This window comes from Myxine glutinosa, chromosome 4, assembly GCF_964187855.1.
Source record: "Myxine glutinosa chromosome 4, kmMyxGlut1.1, whole genome shotgun sequence".
Classification (NCBI taxonomy): domain Eukaryota; kingdom Metazoa; phylum Chordata; class Myxini; order Myxiniformes; family Myxinidae; genus Myxine; species Myxine glutinosa.
Genome location: NC_136264.1, coordinates 148,948,196 through 148,962,411, shown reverse-complemented (window position 1 = coordinate 148,962,411; position 14,216 = coordinate 148,948,196). Strand labels below are relative to the sequence as shown.

Genomic DNA, 14,216 nt, shown 5'->3' with positions numbered 1-14,216 from the left:
CATTTGAAACTGTTTGTTCAATATACTATGTATAATGTATATGATGCCTATAGGGTATTACTGTGTTTAAGCACCCAGTTAGCATGTTTTGCCATCTTGTGCCCATCACACGCGGCACCATATGGACATTGCAATTTTCACTTTAATGTTTTATCTCTAAATATGGTAAATTATGTTTTGTAACCAATTGTGTACAACGGTAGTGCATAATGTACACCTTTTTGTAAGCAAAAGCTTAAAACCAGTCTGTTATAGTCCAGTGCATGAGGAAGACCTCCCTTAACCTGTTGTGTGGTGTTTCACACTTGCGACATTTGACAAGTGGCACGTTGGTGCTAATGAGTAGCCAGGGGAATCATTAAGAAACAATTCTTTAACCGCTCAGCTGAACAACCAGCTGGATTATCGTACATCACTCTTCACAAAACATTTGTTAGGACATCCTTCCAAACACATCACAAAGTTGCCAGGGTACCGATAAATGTGAGGCCAAGTACATCTACAAACATAGGGTTCTGAGCATGTTACATATTGTCATGTGATACCCCAGATGAATGCCACAGGGATCATGAATGGCCAATAGCGAGCTTTAACTCCGAGGCATTGATCAAATGCGGATTTTTATCATATACACCGGAGGAAGAAAGGGGAGGGGAGGTAGCTGAAGTCCTTACCTGAGCGATCCCGCCGGGCAGTCTTCAACCTGCAAAAAGTAACTCAAAACGAAACCGGATTTAAAATGTACAGAAAATAACAAAGGGGTTTATTAAACAGAATGTCGGGGCAAAGAAAAGTGCAACGATAACTAAAGTCCTAAATGGAGCGCTCCCTCACCAGACTTAGAAACACAGACGAAGGGAAGGATAACCTGGAAAATAAAAACGTGTGGTTATTTGCACTTAGCTCAATCGGCTTGAACCTCGTCAGGATCTGCAAACGGGTCCGGGGTGTTGGTAGTGTTGCGCGCAAAACACACGTTGGCGTGAAACAGGCCTCATTATGTCTCGATGAAGGCCTCCCGAGCGTTTGTCCATGCATTGTTTCTGCCTGGCAAAACTGCAGCTCTCCATCTATGGCTCTTCCTCCTCATGTCAGATGAACAGGGGAACGAGGATACAATGCCAGCCCACAACCGCTTCCGCCAGAACTGAGGCCCAGAACGTCAAGACAGGGGGGAGAATCGTCAGCGCTCAACCGTCTTTCACCAGAGTCCGATACCAAGGGCAAGATGTCGGTCAGCACATTCTTTTATCGGCCGTCTCGTGACGTCATCTGTGACTCTCCACCAACCAGCCCGCAGGCCACCACTGCATGCTCAGCTCTCCACCAGTCAGCGCGCCGCTTCTTGCTCGCCCTTCTTTCACCAATCAGTGCGCGCCTTCTTGCTCTGACCTTCCTGTTGGTCAACTCCCGCCCAATCACGATCCTTCTGGGCGTGGCTCTCAGCCTGCCTGAGCTATGTGTGCCTACCAGGTGGGGTTGTTAGCCCTAGTGCTTGATGCCTGGCTTCCGGTTGGTTATTATTATTAAGTGTGGTTTAATGGGCATTTTCTCACTAGTGTCTATGGTGTGGTGCCAAAAGGGCCAAAGGAAATAAATCACTGAGGTTTGACAAACCGGGGAATGAACATAATCCCTATAACCAGTTAACATGCCCAATTCCTCATAATGGGGACAAAGATACACCTTAATCTGACAACCAGGCGAAACAGGTCCTCTACTTATTACATGGTGGTGGTTCTTCTTCTTCACGACAGTCGGAGCATGATACCTACACAAATCTACCTGACTCTATATATCACTACCCCACCGACATAACAATATGTTGGACACAGTCTATAGTAATTAAAGTGGAACAAACATGATTTAACCAGGACGTATCATTACATCAAGACATCATCTTGACTCTTACTAAAACAAGACCAAAAATCTAACAGCAGCATAGACGGACTTTTTTGATACTTTAGTTGAAGAGGATAGTATGACCTGGGTGGAGATACCAGTTAGCAAATAATATAAGTATTAAATTATTTTGAAGTACTCTAAGTCTCTAAGCTGTCTGTCACCATGGAATTGAAGAGATTGCATTGAGACACTGGTTTATTATGCCTCACTTTTGCAACGACCCTAATGCAAGTGATGCCATCGACCAGTGGACCCACTGGCTGCATTCCTTGGGGCTCTATACGGAACTTGTCCCAGATATCACAGACCCACAGAGACATTGCAGGACATCCTGTCCTGCAACGTGTCTCACACCGTCTACAAATACATCTCCCACTGCAAGACCTATGCGGAAGCAGTGGAGACCTTGACAGCTCTTTATGTTAAACCTCGAAGCACGATTTACGCTCGGCATCTTCTAGCGATGCGCAGGCAGGAATCTACGGAATCACTAGAGTAATACACGCAGGTCTTGTGGCTGCTTGGCAAGGACTTCCCATCCCAGATTGCCTGGCCGTGGAGGGCACTGATGATCTAATACGCGATGCTTTCATAACTGGGCTCCAGTCTCCCACAATCCGTCAGCGCCTCCTCGGGACAAAACGCTGACCTTCAAAACGGCTTTTGACCAAGCCCGGGTCCTCCAATCGGCTCAATTCAGATATGAAACGTACGGCCGGCCATTCATAACTGCTGGCACTATGGCCTATGCTGAGGATCACGATCACGAATCTGCCACCGAGTGAGCGCCCACGCGGTTTATTGCGAGCCGGGATTCCCGCAGAGAGGGTTCGGACGACGAGTCGAGCGAGCCGAGCACCACGACCATGGAGACCCCTGCTGGGGCTGTGCGCGATATTTAGTTATCTATGCTTTTGTATGCTTTGTAGGACTAATGAGATTTTCGTCTATGTGTGTAGGATGTGAAGCTTGATTTCAGTAAAGCCTCTTATCTTGGAGCAAGGTCTCTTGAATCATTTTCATTACAATTATTATTATTACAAAAACAATTTTACTCTATTTTGAAACCTGGGCTAATTTGTCCGAAGCAGCCTGAAGGTGAGGCATGAAGCCTAAGGCCTATACATACTGTGTCGTTGGAAGACCCGCAATGTCTATGCTTTCGATATTTGATGGTTATTTTAACAATCGGCTTGTTTGTGTTTCATACTGAATGAAATACGTAAAAGTACAGCATGGCGATTGTGATATATGACAGGTTTGACGATATGATCAGCCTGAACATCATTGGAATGAAAATGGCAGTGTGTGGAGTCAGCCGTCGTACACCGTAATGACATCACAGACATAATCACATCACATCACCCCTGCCATGTGACCAGATCCTCAGCTCTGATTGGAGTACATTTGTGAAGGACATACATACTGTACCTACGGACATGACAAACACTGTTCTATATGGCTTTGCACTACAGGTTACACCGTAAAAAACATTTGATTTGAATCTCAGCAGATTTCTTTGGGATATCAAGAAAAATCAGAGGAAACGTTTTTGTAAGTGGAATCGTACAACTTAGATTAATATTTAAATGTCAAAACGGTGAGATGTGAAGATGGGATTTAATGTGTTTATTGGACAGTGACTCTGAACACCTGTAGATGAGGGTTGGGTGACTAAGAAAGCTCCACAGAAAGATGAAAAGAAGGCAAATGGAATGAGCTCACAGCTTGGATTTTAAGGATTTGATTTCAGAATCAATTCGTCAGTGAACACATGCCACTTTCAGGAGACAACACAGAAGGTATTCGAGAAGAGATGACAAAACAAGACAATTAGAAAGGCAAACTCTGAGCTTCAGAGAAGAGATGACAAAACAAGACCATGAGAAAGGCAAACTCTGAACTTCAGAATGTTCAGGTAAGATTATGCAAGCATTCAATTCCTCAACAAGTCCATTCTGAGGCAGTCGGCACAGTCGGCATTGACGGCATTGCATGTCTTACCGAAGTACTTGTTACCTCCACCACCAAAGGTGGACGGTGGTGAAGTATTCACCCCTGTCTTTCTGTAAGCAGAATATCTCAAAACGTTGTGGATGGATTCAGATGAAATATTATGGACAAGTTGGGAGTGTGACAAGAACGAATTGATTAGATTTTGGTGAAGATTCAGATCGGGATGGTAGAATTTTAAAGTGATTCTTCACCATTGAGTGATCGGGCTAAAACTGATACAAAGATGCACAACTGTTGGAAGACTGAAGGGCAGCTTTGCTGGATCTCGGGGTCCACATGGTGCTGCCATTGGTTCTGTAAGTAGGCAAGATGCTGAGATATGTGCTGACGTAGGTAGTCAGAGAGGAATATGTACAAATTAAGAGGAATGTGTTGATTCGTGAGAGGATTAGTGGTTGGTTGAGTGGATAGGACAGAACACTGGTCTCTGTGAAAGCCATTGTCAGCTTGCATTGGTGGACAATATAAACAATGGATTTACCAACTAAAAGGTGATGAGTATGCTCACCACTGTGGGAAACGAGACACTGCTGACATTTTAAACATTAGCTCTTCGCCAGATGAAGAAAAAAAAACAAATTTTAATTGGTGTGTATTTCAGCTAATCCTACCTCTTCCCACAATCTATTATATAATGTGAGCCATGGTGTCTGTCCGTGCGTTTGGCTGTCTCCTGTTTATGGTGGCCGCTTCCCATGCTGCATTTGGAAAGATGAACATTTACTTGTGAAATGACGGGAGAACAGGCATGAATAATGTTGATGCAAAATGTTATTTCGCAAGTAGGATATTTTGCCCTCTTTTTAGACAAATCCAAAACTCCGCCACCCGATGTTGCACCTTTGCCTAAGAGTGCATTCAGCTGTCTTCCGTTTCCGGTGGCCGCTTCCCACGCTGCGTTTGAAAAGCTGCACACACAGGCAAAGCTCAACATTCAACCAGAAGAAGAGCAGGATACCAAACGAGATACATTTTTGGTTCACGCGTTATCAAGTGACCACTATATTCGTCATGTGTGTGCGTCTGTCTGTGTGTGTGTCTGTGTGTCTGTCTGTCCGCAGCATAACTACCCGATGATATCATCCGATCTTGATGAAACTTGGGTGGGAGGTTGATATCATGATCTAGTTGTGTCCTGCCTAGAGTGGGCGTATTGCGCCCATTGTGGGCGGAGCCACGCCCGAAAAAGATGTATTTTTAGGGGGTATTCGAGTTCAAGCTACATCTTCTCCGAGGGGTTTGGTGGAATCTGACAGGGGTTTCGATATTTAGTTAGGCCAATGTCACGTGTCTAGCCCCACGGAGCTCGATTTTTCATTTTTTATTTTTCATTTCATTTCATTTTTCACCAAATTTTCGGTATTGTGTAGCTAACTAACCTCAGAACTGATTATACATTATTTTCTATCTCATTTCAAGGCCAGTAACGTTCGTTTTGACATTTCCGGGCCTGTTTCGTTTATAGTCCGTCCTTTGTCATTGAATACCGCTCGCTCGTGAACCATCGTCGTCTCCTGACTTGTTAATTTCTAAATACAACACAAAATTTGTTTGCTTAATAATGTGTTAAGATACGACCTTAGGTTTATCACAAAGTTGAACAAACCATGTCAGCGTTGTTAATAACAGTAGACTACACTGAAAGTCTTTAAATAAAGGTTACAGTGCAAAGAGATCGTTTAATTAAAGAATATCCTCCATTTAGCATTGTGATCCTAAAAATAATGTTTCATAAGGGAAGCTGCATAGACCATGGGGGTGTGTTCCATTACCAATGAGCTTACTATCACTTGCCAAGCTAGCCGGTCCTTAAAACTCCTTATCAACTTTTTCGTTGGACTACTTTCTTGAGTGCTAAGCCACATGGTGAGCGTGATGTAGCATATTGGTTTGGTTTGGTAATGCGGATACAACAAACAAGCATCTAAATATCTATAAAGCTCAGTTGACTTTTTGCTCCACCAAATAACAGCGAAACGGAGTCGAGTAAAAGGGTGAAAATTATACAGATGCTGTGATAAATAACTACCTCTGCCGGTTTGAATGTTTGAAAGAGAATAGACGTCTGGATCAATTTTTGAATTAAATTTAAATCCCGATTTATATATATATATATAAATGCGAGTTGTCTGTGTGTGTGTCCGCGTTTTATTCAGAGATGGCTGAACGGATCTTCATCAAACTTTCAGAGGTTCATCAGTGAGTGCCTGGGAGTGATGTAGGCAAAAAAAAATCGAAAAAAAAAAGTTCGTTTTTTTGGAGTTAAAAAATATATATATACAGTATATCGCTCGATAGTGCCGAAGCCTTTTTAAATTAATGACAGTTATACACAAGTACACATTCACATAAATAAATACAAACAATTACCAGACATTTGAATACAAATAAATCAAACAATTCCGGAAGTGTACGAATTTGGTAGTACGGCTTCTTCTTCTTCCTGATCGGCATCACACTTAACTCAGAAACGTGAGCCACATTCACTCAGAAACGTGAGCCACATTCACTCAAAAATGTGAGCACTCCCCTTCCTCTCCTGCCTCCCCCTTCCCCCCTCCACCCCCTTCCCCTACTCCCCTCATTCCCCCTCCCCTTCCCCCCTGTCCCCCCTGTCCGCCCTCCCGTTCCCCCCTCTCTTCCCTTCCTCTTCCCCCCCTCCCCTCCCCTTTCCCCCTCCCCTCCCCTCCCCGCCTCCCCCACCCGGCAACGCCCGGTACTTCTGCTAGTATTATTATAATTCGCCAAATGTCCGTCCGTCCGTTCGAAGGTACCGCAAAAACAGCTAAACCGATCGCAACGATATTTTGGGTGGGTATTCCTGGGACCCCGGGGAGTAAAATAGGCTATATTGTTTTTCCAAGTTTTCCAAGTTTTACAATTTTCCAGTTTTTCCAAACACGATGGAATAATATTTACCGATATGAACAGTGATGTGGCTTTTGTTGAAATTCTACAAATAATGTTTATTCTGCATACCAGGAGAGAGTAGATCGACTCCTGACGAACTCTTCCTATATAAACGTGCGGCTCCGAAGTAACATGGCAGCGTGTGCAAAGCGACTGAGAAACAGGTGCAGCGGCCGCTTCCGTGTTACAGGTTCGGCATGCACTCTTCACACATAAACGTGCGACTGAGAAAGACGTGTAGCAGCCACTTCCGTTTTGCAGAATTCAATCTTTTTTCAAAATGGGCGCCATGTACTGTTTAGATTTTGATGATTTGCGTGTGATAGGATTCAACGGATGTTTCTATGAATCGTTCTAATAAAAAAAAGCCTTCAATTCCTGATATTTTGCCTTTTCATTTGGGCTTTCCAATTGAAGCCCCGCCCGTAGGACGGGTACCGTTGCTAGTATACTGTATTATATATCCCACAATGTATTATTTATGCACATAAACAGTTGGCATGTTTTTGCTTCATGTATGTACATGGGGTTATTTTTATTATTTCGGGAGTGATCGAGGCAGAAGTCTGAGGCCACCCAAATAAAGGGATGAGCAAATCTAATATATAAAACTTGATTTTTGTTTATTTGTTGATATATGCTTCACAAACTGGGGTCACGATACAGTACGAGAAGAGAGGGGCTGGGACACAGGGGGAGAAGAGAAGCGTTGGGACGCAAGGGAAGAGGACATGGGCTGATGCAGGGAGAGAAGAGGAGGATCAGGTTGCAGGGGGAGACGAGAGGAGCCAGACGCAGGGGGAGAAGAGAGGCAGATGCGAGATGACATCCGGCAAATTATAGAGTAAATAGAGCAGAATGTTTGTGAAGTACAACATGTTGTCTTTGAATTGATTCCGTAAGCAAAGTGACGGGTACTTTTGCTGGTATGAAATAAAAATGTCTCACTTCTCCCTCCACCAGTTGTACATCCAGCTCACTGTAGAGAATTCTCCTGAAAACACAGCCCAGCGCCACTGTTCCAGCGCCAGTGAGAAGGGCAGCGATGCCACTGCACTCAGGGCCTGTCTCAGCAGGAAATTTATTTCCGTTTCTGAATACGCCACACAGGGAAAGTTTGAGTTAGTTATCAATAGGGTTAGCATAATGATGAGCACAGCTAGATAAGGCCTTAACCACCATTTTTATTCACATAGGGGTTCTTAACAAGTATTAAGTACGTGTGATTAGAGTAAGGTGTCCTTCGTACCACCACGGAGACAACATTGTACAACTTAGATGATGACTCGGATAAGGCGTCCTGTCTTAGTTTGTTCTCCCCAGTGAAATGGGAAAGAAATTGGGTGAGAGAGAAGGATCTAGATTCTAGATGGTTCATTCCCATTATGATGGTGGGGGGAGGTGGGAGAGATGGAGCGGGAAGTGATTTACCACTCCTCAAAGCAATCTTCTGGAGCATGCAGGGCTTGCCCATATTTGGAATGACTCCCGTCTAAGGTCGAGCAGGACAATGGCGTATTGCCTCAAAAGGGTATGTTAACGCATGCCAGGGTGATGACGCTGATGATTCGGTCCACAATCACTCGGGGATTTGGCCGGGCATGCTCCTACCCATAGGGTTGCTGTCGCTTTTGTGTTTGTTTTGTAATAAATTATTTATCTCTTAAGAGATGTTGTGTCCCTCATGTTACTGCCATTTTGCTGTGCTGACGTTTGGGGTTCATTTATATACCTGGAGGGCTAACTCATTAATAATCCTGGTTTATAATCAGCGTCTTGTTAGAGTATGGACTGACGCTACCACCCGCCGTCGGTTCGTAGATAAATAGCGACAGTTTGGCATCGCTGGAGCATAGTCTCCAGCGTGGTCAGTAATTGCTTTGATTGTGGTTGTGGTTATCGGGTGGTTGCCATCCATGTGACAATGCCTCTACAGAGAGAGGACATTAAGTAGACCGTCCTATCTGCAGTTAGGTATAAAGTAATGTGGATGTTCAATGTAGGTTAATTAATTGCTGGAGGTAAGCATTGGTATTGAATGTTTCAGCCAAACATAACAAATATACGCAAATATACCTCAAGGCATTAAGTGAAAGGTTCTCTGGATATTGATGCACATCTCTCATTCCCTTCCTTTTTGTCTCTCCTGAATTAGAATGTAGAAAGTGGAAACTAACACCAGTCATAGAGGTGAAGAGCACTATAATGAGAAAGAATAAAGAACAAACTAACCTTTATCTTCAACGAAGTCTTGTGGAAGAAGTTCAAGATAACTCAAGTGCTTGAATGTGGCAGCAGAGAGTGACACAGTTTTTCCGACAGCCTCGTGGAATCCTTTGTTTGCCCCATCGTGAAAGAGGAATGGCTGTGATGCGTACTCCATGTCATATTGCAAGTGTCCCATCTCACTGTGAGCCGTAAGGAAATCTTCCATGTTGACCTTGCCACACATTTGGATTCTGTTAGGAATGGTGAGAAAAGGTAAGAATGATATTGGCTTCAATGCACCTGGGGTAAGGGATCAAAATGCAGACATGAATAAATGGATGACTTCAATTCTAGGTGACCCGCTAAAGCAGTTTGCTTGGATTTTTATCTCATTCGTTTTCCTCTACATTTATAATGTAGAGGAATACCTATTAAAATTCCCATGGTTTTTCTTCTTATTCTTCCGCCTCTGTTTTTCATGCCCGAAAATTATAAAATTAATGTTTTCTGCAACCGCTGGTCCGATTGGCAAGAAATTTTCACCACGTTATTGGCTAAACCTGGAGAATTTTTTACTGCTAATTATGACATCATAGGTCACGTGGTACGGGTGCCATCTTGGAAAAACCTTTTTTTAACTGCACCTCTATATCTCAAAAAGCATTGCACACAAAAAATTGAGACATGTCTCTTTGTAAAGAACTATGCATGGAGAATAAGCCATGTGAACGATTATGTCATAGGTGCCTCCATTATGACATCATAATTCGATAAGTACAAAACTTCATCCAATCAGGATGAAATTTCTTGAACATCATCTAGGGATACATTGATGCAGAAAAAAAAAATGATCTCATAGGTCATGTGGTTCAGCCACCATATTGTTTTTCATGAAAAACACTAAAACCCTTTTTCTCCACAACGGCTGAACAGATCGAGCCCAAACTTTGCATGCATAATCACATACCCATGACAAACAAAAAGTTCAGCGATCATGATGTCATATGTCACATGGTTTCGGAGTTATGACGTTTTTAAGCATAATCTTTAAAAGCTATCTCCTCCCTCATTTTTGAAGATATTGTTACGGATCTCGGCCGTCGGCTCTCCCCTTATCAAGGGGGGGGGGGGGGGTGGTTAATCCCCTTGTCCTTTTATCTGGCCGACCCGAGTCCTGGACGTTATACCGTCCTTCCCGGCGCGGCGTTAGGTAGGGTTTGTTAGGCCGAGGGGTTCACTACTACCTAATTACTAACGCCGGCCAGAAACGAGGGAATAACTCCCGCTCGAACCACGGATATGATGGAAAATGCCGAGCGGATAGCAATCCGCGATCCGAGCTATTAACAAAGGACTAAACCCGATTCTGGGCGGTTCCTAATCGTGCCACGTTTACCCAATTAGAGAAAAGACGGATGCGATCGGATAAGAGGAAACCAAGAAAGAACAGGGCAATTTATTCACAATGTACAAGAAGGAGAAGAGGAAACGAAAGAAATGTACAGGATAGGAAGAGGAAGAAGCAGTTACACAGGGCAGCCTTAGACAGTCTTATTCTTAATACCCCGGACAAACATACACACTCACACGGGGATTGTAGATGGTAAGGTGGAACAGGTAGAGGGTCCGGCGATAGCGTCCACCTCGTCCGGTCCCCGACTCGTACCGTGCAGCAGATGGAAAACGGCAGCAGCTCTCCGCGTGTAGTGGAATGCGACCGGACAATTTATATAACGGGGGGGGGAAGCTGGTACGCTGCGTACGTAATATGTGCACTATACAAAGGTGCCAAACGCCCCCTCTCCAATGTACTCCTTTGATAAGGTCCTCCTTTCATCAGCGCCACTGCACGAGTCCTTTCAATGCAACGCGCGTTCTCCCAGTAAGTCAAATGCGCTCTCTCCCATCAGTAAGTAAGTTCTCATCAAGCGTGCCGTATATCTCATAAGTCGGTCCTTGCAATCACGACAGTCCGATGCGCAGTCCTCTAAAAGGGCTTTTCGTTCGCTTTTATAACTCACCAAGCGATCACTCCACGAACCCCAAAGCCATGCCTGTCGGCGATCCTACCTCAGCCCTGGTTGGCTGGGCATCGCTTCCCGGCCACGCCCTGATGGTGAGTTGACGTGGCCACACCTTCTTCCTGGCGTTCCGCCCCCTTTCTCGGGCCTAACCTCGTGGCTTATGGCGGCGTTTGAGCGAGCTCCAGCTCAAGGCAGCGAACGCTGCTAACAAAGGCGTGTAACAAATTGGGAGGGCCATGGGCAGACTGGAGGGTGCGTAATGGCATCGCTTGGAGAGGGAGGCTGCAAAATGAACAGAATGGGCCTACTTCTTATTTGATTGACACAACGCAGATTCAACTATTGGAAACACGGCCTTATCTAATACACATACTAATGAAATAACTGAAGTCCTATGGTGGCCTACGTGTTGCTTGTGGCCTAGCTATGGGGTGCAACCTTTAACCTTTTAATGATGTAATGATGTCATATTTACAAGAAAGTGTGGGTTCTAAAACCGCAACAATATCGAGTGGAAACCTTATTAAAATGTTCCCCATATGAGGAAGTTAAAACGTTACTTGGGAAGTTGCGATAAGTTGCATGGTTTGGTCGCGGTAAATAATTGAAAGAAAATCTTAAAAAGCTTCTATCTCTTGAACCGCTGCATTGATCGACTTGAAACTTTAATGCAATGTAGCTGTCATCAAGCGGAATAAGTGTTTAAAGTTGCAACATGATTGGTTGTACAGTCTGGAAGCCAGAAGTCGTTATTGTTGGAAGAAGAAGAAACGCAACACTTATTCTTCTCAGGCCATCTAACTGATTGTGCCACTGCCATTTTTTGGATTTATTTCCTTTAAAAATAATTTTCTCTCCAATAGTTGGACCGATTGACGGGACATTTTCACAATAGGAGTGACTCGGCCTGGAGAATCTTTTAATGGTAATTATGACATCACAGGTCACGTGGTACGGGCACCATCTTGGAAAAACCGAAAATATTTTCACCTCTATATCTCCAAAAGTGCTGCGTAGAAAAAATTGATAAATGGCTCATTGTAAAGAACTCTCCATGGAGAATAACATATGTGAATGATGATGTCATAGGTGCCTCCATTATGACGTCATAATTCGACAAGCAAAAACTTCATCCGATCACGATTAAATTTCTTGAGCATTATCTCAGTATACATTGATGCAGAAAAAATAAATAATGATGTCATGGGCCACGTGGTTCGGCTGCCATATTGTTTTAAGGGAAAAGCCTTGAAAACCGCTAAAAACACATTTTCTCCGAAACGACTGAACAGATCGAGGCCAAACTTTGCATGCACAATCACATACCCATGATGAAACAAAGTTCAGTGACCATGACGTCATAAGTCACATGGTTTAGGAGCTATGACGTTTTGAAGCATAAACATTAAAAACCTAGCTTCTCCCTCATTTTTGATCATATCGAATGGAAACGTCACAATTATGTTCCCCATGTTGGCATGCTAAAATGCCCTTTCTGAATTTGCGATAGCTCACATGGATTGGCAGCGATATATAAAATTGAACGAAAATCTTTAAAAATCTATATTTCTTGAACCGCTTCATTGATAGAAGTGAAACTTTAAAGCAACGTAGAAGGGATCAAGGGTCATTTGGAATAAGTGTGCAACATTTCAACACGATTGGTTGTTCGGTTTGGCAGCCATAAATAATAGAAGGGAAATATTAAAAAAAAAATTATCTTGACCACTTGATTGATCAACATGAAACTTTAAACAAATGTAGATGTCATAAAGTGGAACAAGTATTTAAAATTGCAACATGATTGGTTGTACGGTCTATAAGGTAGCAGATGTTATTGCGTGAAGAAAAAGACACTCTACATTTTATCTTCTTGAGCCATGTGATTTTTGAGTGTACCTTTAATTATGATGAAAGTGGGGTTGCATGAAAGCATCGTTGTATCCAAGTGGGGTTGAATCAAAGCGTGTCCCATGAAAGCGGGGTTGTATGAAAGTGCGGTTGTATGAAAGCGCGGTTGTTTCAAAGTGGGGTTGTATCAAAGCGGGGTTGCATCGAAGTGTGTCCGAAGAAAGCGGGGTTGTGTCAAAGTGAGGTTGTACGAAAGCGGGGTTGTATCAAAGCGGGGTTGCATCGAAGTGTGTCCGAAGAAAGCGGGGTTGTGTCAAAGTGAGGTTGTACGAAAGCGGGGTTGCATGAAAGCATCGTTGTATCCAAGTGGGGTTGAATCAAAGCGTGTCCCATGAAAGTGGGGTTGTATGAAAGTGCGGTTGTATGAAAGTGCGGTTGTATGAAAGCGTGGTTGTTTCAAAGCGGGGTTGTATCAAAGCGGGGTTGCATCGAAGTGTGTCCGAAGAAAGCGGGGTTGTGTCAAAGTGAGGTTGTACGAAAGCGGGGTTGTATCAAAGCGGGGTTGCATCGAAGTGTGTCCGAAGAAAGCGGGGTTGTGTCAAAGTGAGGTTGTACGAAAGCGGGGTTGTATCAAAGCGGGGTTGCATCGAAGTGTGTCCGAAGAAAGCGGGGTTGTGTCAAAGTGAGGTTGTACGAAAGCGGGGTTGTATCAAAGCGGGGTTGCATCGAAGTGTGTCCGAAGAAAGCGGGGTTGTGTCAAAGTGAGGTTGTACGAAAGCGGGGTTGTATCAAAGTGGGGTTGTTTGAAAGCGAGGTTGTAACAAAGCAGAGTTGTATCAAAGCATGTCCCAAAGAAAGTGAGGACGGACGAAATTTGGCAGAGAGGTAGTGTTTGTGACAAGGTCGAAATGATGAGATTTTGGGGAAGATCTGGATTCGGATCCGGCAAGTAGGCTTTTTAAAGTCATTGTTCACCATTGGGAAATAGGGCCAAAACGATATATAGCAGGATATCTCAAAAAGTTGTGGACGGATTTGGACAAAACTTGGTGGAGATATTGTGTATGTGACAAGGACTAATCAGGTCAATATTGGTGAAGAGATGAATATGCATTCGGATACGATAATTATTTAATTTTAAAGTGAATCTTCACCATTGAGAGATAGGGCTAAATTCAATACATAGCCGGATATCTCAAAAACGTATGGATGGATTTGGACGAAACGTGGTGGAGAGGTTGTGTTTGTGACACGATCTAATCGATTCGATTTTGGTGAAGATCTGAATATGGATTCGGATAC

General features: G+C 43.7%; 1 protein-coding gene across 2 annotated transcripts in view; it reads right to left on the bottom strand.

The window, feature by feature from the left end:
* The window catches only part of ACE2 (angiotensin converting enzyme 2), an 86,850-nt gene that overhangs the window by 32,148 nt on the left and 40,486 nt on the right, over window positions 1-14,216 (bottom strand). For both annotated transcript variants that reach the window (XM_068113735.2, XM_068113734.2), the window contains 2 exons: window positions 9,064-9,290; window positions 7,780-7,924 (listed from right to left, as the gene is read on the bottom strand). In XM_068113735.2, the coding sequence (XP_067969836.2) occupies window positions 7,780-7,924; window positions 9,064-9,290 (372 nt within the window). The remainder of the gene's footprint in view (window positions 1-7,779; window positions 7,925-9,063; window positions 9,291-14,216) is intronic.